Here is a 5,814-nt window from a genome sequence, read left to right as displayed (position 1 = left end):
CAGAAGAAATAGAACATAAACGTATCAAAAATATTAATAAAAATCTCACTACTATTTGGAGTTCCTTTTCTGACAACCCCGCTCCCCATTTGGTGCAGGGACTGGATGGAAGAGGTAGAAATCAAGGAGAGGGGGTGCAGAAGTTTCAGAGCCTAGAAAAGGATGAGACAATTCCCCCAAGATGTATGTAAGCGAATGGTAGCCCCAGGAAAAGATGCTGCCCCTTCCCGTAATTGTTGTTGGGTGCCATCCACTGATTCAGACTCATAGTGACCCCATGTGACAGAGCAGAACTGCCTCATTGGGTTTCCTAGGCTGTAATCTTTAGGGGAGTAGATCGCCTGATCTTTCTCCCGCGGAGACGCTAGGTGAGCTCCAATTGTCAACCTTTCGCTTAGCAGCCAAGCGCTTAACCATTGCGCCACCCGGGCTCCTTTGCTGTAATTACAAAAAAGCAAATTCAAACTCCAGGGAGGCAGGGCCACTTCTGGTCTCTGGTATTGTTAAAGAGAAAAAGAGTGACAGGGCCCAGGGTAGTGGGGGGAGGTACGGGGCGGACTGGCGCCTGCCGCACTGCTTGTGGGAGTGGAAATTGGGGGGCAGAGCTCACTGGTGACGTGGTCCTCACGTGACCAAGGGCTGCTTAGAGCAGAAGTCCTGCTAGTCGCCTCCGTCTGGGTACCAGCCCCCTATTACTCTGCGGGCGGGTTGAAGGAAGAAGGAAACTCTGTACCATGCAGGTCTGTGTGAGGGTGGGCGCTGCTTTGAGGGAGGAGGGGTGGGAGAGGGCCAAGAGCGCCACGGGGTCAGGCTCATCGGACCCATCGGGCTGTTGTCCCCTCCTAGCCTACTTTCTTAATACCCCTCCCCCCTCTTGTCCTCTGCCCCTGTTCGTAGAGAAAGCTGGCAGGCTTCGAATGGGGGTGGGGGAAGCGGACGGCGGTTCTGGAGACTCGGAGGAAAGAAAGGTTCCACAAACAGGGCACCCGTGTCCCTGGTGCTGGTCCGTCCACCAAGCAGCCAAACCGTCCGTCCCCTCTGTCTCCTGTCTCTCTGCAGATTTGTAGATCTGTTGGCCTGTAGGTCGCAGCTCCAGTCGCGGAGAGGGAAAGAGCAAACTGCGCTGGAACCATACAGGTCGGTGTGAAGGAGGGATTAGTCCGGGACCCTGGGTGGGGGTGGCGGTGGTGGCAGCGGGTCTGGAATCTGTGCGGGCCAGGTCCGAGTCGCCCTCTCCCGGCCCCTTCTTTCTCCACACCCCCTCCCATTTCAGTGCAAGGAAAGGGGTGTGGCGGCCTTTGCAGGGGAAATGGCGGACGACGAGGGGGGCCGGGAAAGCTCGCATTGGGAAAAGTCGGGCTGGGAAAAGTCGGAAGAGTGTGGGAAAGATTTTAAACTCAGGGTCAAGAATTCAGAAAAGCGAGTCTTGGGACCGATGTCCTCAGTGCTGATACATGCACTACACTTTCAGTTTTCCACTTCCACCTTTCAGTCTTTCCATCTGTCCTTCTGCCGAACTGCCCACCCATCACTGTGTAGGGAGCACTGCCAACAGAACAAGGGAAAAAGGAATTTACCTGACTCAGGTAGAGATTTTTATCGGTAGAGTTTGGTAGGTGAAACTGACTAGCTGAGGGTTTGCCTCTCCCTGGCACCCTTCTGGTCATCTTAGCAGGACCCCATCTCTCCACCTTCTCCGTGAGGCCTAGAAGAGAAATGATGGGCCCTGGGGATAGATAGGGGGTGACAAAAAGGAAGAAAGAAATAGTTAGCTAATAATTCACCTTTCTCACCAACTGTCTGCCTGCCTGGTGAGGCACAAACCCTAGCCCAAAACCCTAACGCTCTTTTTCATGCATAGATTCATCACAAGAGACTTGAAGGAGCCTAAGAAAGGCTGAAGACTACCACCCTCCACCACCACTCATTTGGGCCCTAAAAGACCCCTTCAATCAGGCTGAGCAAGGTGTTCTATCCTGCCCCAAGGCTGCCATAGACTTGAGTATGAGTCGAGCTCGGGAAGTGGGTTGGATGGCAGCAGGACTAATGATTGGGGCTGGTGCCTGCTACTGCGTTTACAAACTGACCGTGGGAAGAGAGGACAGTGACAAGTTGGAGGAGGAAGAAGAGGAAGAATGGGATGGCGATGAGGAACTGGGTGAGGAAGAGTCTGAGATGCACTTTGATTTCACAACTATGGCTCGGCCGTGGACTGATGATGGGGATTGGACCAAACCTGGGGCCCCAGGTGGCAATGAGGACAGGCACTCAGGTGGAGGCAAGGCCAACCGAACACACCCTACTAAACAGCGTCCGTTCCCCTACGGACATAAAAACACTTGGAGTCCCCAAGGCTTTAATAATGTCAGCTGTGTTCTTGACCTCTCCAAGAGTCCTTTCATTCAGGTAAAAGTGTTGTTTGCTCAGCCCAAGGATGCTGGTTTTTCACGTAGCCACGGTATCAATAATCATTTGGCCAGCCTCTCCATTGTTGGAAACATGATACCCACTCCCAACCCCACTGTTGAGGAGAAGGCTTTCTGTGCCCTGGGTAACTTCAACGTGAGTGCCGAAAATCAGGCCCAGAATAAGATGTACATCAACCAAGTGTGTCGCGAGACTGTGTCTCGTTGCTGCAACTCATTTCTGCAGCAGGCAGGATTAAATGTGTTAATAAGCATGACAGCTATTAATAACATGCTTGCCAAGTCCGTTTCAGACTTGAAGCTTCCTTTGATATCAGAAGGAAGTGGATGTACTAAGGCTCAGGTTTTGAAACCACTAATGGGTTTGTCTGAAAAGCCAGCCTTGGCAGGGGGGTTGCTCGGGGCCCACGAGCTATTGTCATTCATGCCCCTCTCTATCAGAAATGGAAACAGAGAGATTCTCCTGGACACCCTGGCCCCTTAAATGGCCATCCCAAACAGCAATGGACCGAATCCACCCAAAGCCCGTTTGTTGAGCACTCACCTGTGTTCTCACTCAAGGAATCTGCAGTGGGTGCTGTAGAAGATGCAGCCTTAGCCAATCACCGCATCACTGGGTGAAAGTTACAGTTGCTGAATCAGGGACCACACTCTCACTGGCCAGGCAGGGGTGCCCACAGAGCTCAGAGTAACCTCTTGGTTTTATAAGTCTGCAGGCAATGCGCATTGTATATCCCTCCCTTGCAGCCTTCTTCTAGTGAAGGGCTCACTACAGCTGCCAGCTGTGGGTAAAAAACATCCTATTACAGCATCACAGAGCGATGTTGTTCCCTGTGGTGGTCTCCCTGTTTAAGCTGGACTGTTCTGTGGAGACCAGACACATGTCAGAGCTTGTGCTGGAAACGCATTTGTTGCTGCTTAGATTGAATTCTCTTTTTCAAATCTACTCTTTCTTCTCTGCGAGCTGACTATTCATCAAAAACCTATTCATACACTCCGCTTTTGTCAATTGTACCGACTTCACTTTACTCACCCAAGTCTTCATTTGTGTGTATCATCAATAAAGTTGTGTGCTTTGATTGGCAAAAAAAAGAGACATGGTCCTCGTCCTCGAGTTAACAGTCCACATGAAGAGAAAGACAAACACACACACTAAATGCTAACCAGCTGGGGCATTGGCTCCCTGACAAAAGCACGCTCACCAGTGCTTACAGGAGGCAGAAGCTGAAGTGGGCTGCAGTGCTCGGTAAAAGCTTCAAGAAGGGGCTGGGTGGTGGCGGGTGGGGGGGACAGGGCTTAGGAAATGAAGATGGAACGTGGAGAGGACTAAGAGTCAACACCCGTGAAGCAACCAGCACAGTTCCTGGCGCAGAGAAACTCCTTGATCAGGGTGCGTGCCCCTCCTTCCTTCCTAGACTGCCCGCCTAGAAAGGAAGGTCAGTATCTTTGGGGCTTGTCTCCCCATCCCAGGGGGGAACACTGCCACGCATCTGCGTGCTCTTAATGCGTAATTATAGCACTAATGGTTGCCATTGGCTGAGTGTTCACTCTGGAGTTCTAGCCTTCCTGCAAAGCAACTGTTAAACCCACTTCCAGCCCTCCTCTCTTCCTTGGGGTCCCCCACAAATTCCTGGCAGAATGTGAAGGGTAGGTGTCTGACTTTTATGTTCTATACTTCATCTTTTTGATGGGATCTGGGGAGGGGGCCCTGGAGTCCTCCCGTAACTCCCTTTGAGGGTGGTAGGACAGATGCTTAGGGTGCTTGGCATGGCTCTGGCCTGTCCCTCCATCCCGGAGACACCTCCATCCAAGTTCCCAGCACCCCTTTGAGAAAAAGGAGAGCCCATGTGCACCAAACCCCTCTGTCTTAGTTACCTAGTGCTGCTATAACAGAAATACCACAAGTGGATGCTTTAACAGACAAAAATTTATTCTCTCAGAGTCAAGTAGGTTACAAATCCAAATGCAGGGTGCCAGATCCAGCGGAAGGCTTTCTCTGTCTGTCGGTTCTGGGGGAAGTTCCTTGTCAAAAATCTTCCTCTGGTCAAGGGGCTTCTCAGCGCAGAGATCTCGGGTTCAAATAATGCTCTCCTCTCCTGATTCTTCATTTTGGTGGCATAAGGTCCCCATCCTCTCTGCTGGATTCTCTCTTTTATAACATAACTGCTTCTAACTCCACCTCATTAACATCGTAGAAGTTAGGATTTACAACACATAGGATAAGCACATCAGATGACAAAATGGTGGACAACCACACAATACTGGGAATCATGGCCTAGCTAAGTTGATACACATTTTGAAGGGACACAATTCAATCCATGACACCCTCCATGGGTCTGTGCAGCTCATTCTGTCCCTCTCCCCGCCCCCAGACAGCCCCCGCACCCACTTTTTTCCATTCAAGCCTGCTTTGCCAATGCTGCTCAGTGTCTTTAATCTCAGTACAAAAGGAGAGGATCTTCTTCCTACTGGCTCGTGGTTGGAAATTCACACACGCCTCCCTACTCCTCTGCGCATCACCAAATGCCCATTTGAGTACTGCCACAGGCAATTGTCCATGATCTCCGAGGCACTTGACGCTTTAATGCCACAGCTGACGCCTGACACAAGGAGGGCCTCCGAGACTTTCTGTCCATCTCTCCAGCAGCTCTGTCATAGGGAAGCCTGTAAGTGTCTCCTTGGTGTGGCCTTGGCTCAGCCAAAGCTCTCTTCTGTATTCACTGGCACTGCCCTTCTAATAACACTCCCTGTGTCTGGAAACACACCCCTCTATTCTGCCCTTCATCCCTTGATTGATTCCTGTGCTGGGTATGTGTCCAGTTCCCAATGGATTCTTCCTAGATATGGAGGGCAAAATGGAGCATGCCTGCCACTCAGGGCCTGGTTAAGACATCTAGAGGCTCTAAGCACTGGAAAGATTAAAGTGCCCCCTCCAATACCTAATTCAAAATCAAAACAGCACTGAACCATCATCAAGCACAAAACTTACCTTTATGCTGCAATTAAAAGAGGTCCTTTCTGGGGTTCCCCCACTGCAAACATTTTGACAAAGTCACCAAAGCTGAGCTTGTCACATTCTGCATGGAGGTGCCCCGGCCTTAACAGTGGCACACCAGATTAGACTATCTGTTGTGTAATCTGGGACTGCCTTCCAGCTCCAGAAAGGCCCCTGGTTTTGTGTTTGCTTCTTACACATCTCAATATTACGTTAACATTTGGTGCTTGTAAGTACTGGTTTACCCACTAAATCCCAGGGCCCTCCCTAGCCCTTTCATGACCAAATTATTTTTTATACATGCCCCCTTCAGATGCCAGCACATATTATAAAAGGGACACTAACATCCCAAGAACCATAAGAGGCAATGAATATATGCAGGACTTGCATTTC

The 5,814-nt window shown here is 50.6% G+C and overlaps 1 protein-coding gene across 1 annotated transcript; it reads left to right on the top strand.

Moving 5' to 3' along the window:
* The first annotated feature begins 584 nt into the window (after positions 1-584).
* Positions 585-3,518, top strand: LOC100669524 (armadillo repeat containing X-linked 6). Its single transcript, XM_064278622.1, has 3 exons — positions 585-740; positions 1,060-1,137; positions 1,862-3,518. Exon 3 carries the CDS (start codon positions 2,005-2,007, stop codon positions 2,908-2,910), a length of 906 nt encoding a protein of 301 aa, XP_064134692.1. The 5' UTR covers positions 585-740; positions 1,060-1,137; positions 1,862-2,004; the 3' UTR covers positions 2,911-3,518.
* Positions 3,519-5,814: the final 2,296 nt, after the last annotated feature.

This window comes from Loxodonta africana, chromosome X, assembly GCF_030014295.1.
Source record: "Loxodonta africana isolate mLoxAfr1 chromosome X, mLoxAfr1.hap2, whole genome shotgun sequence".
In the NCBI taxonomy this organism is placed as follows: domain Eukaryota; kingdom Metazoa; phylum Chordata; class Mammalia; order Proboscidea; family Elephantidae; genus Loxodonta; species Loxodonta africana.
The sequence above is the reverse complement of the archived record's forward strand: the minus strand, read 5'-3'. Positions and strand labels throughout refer to the sequence as shown.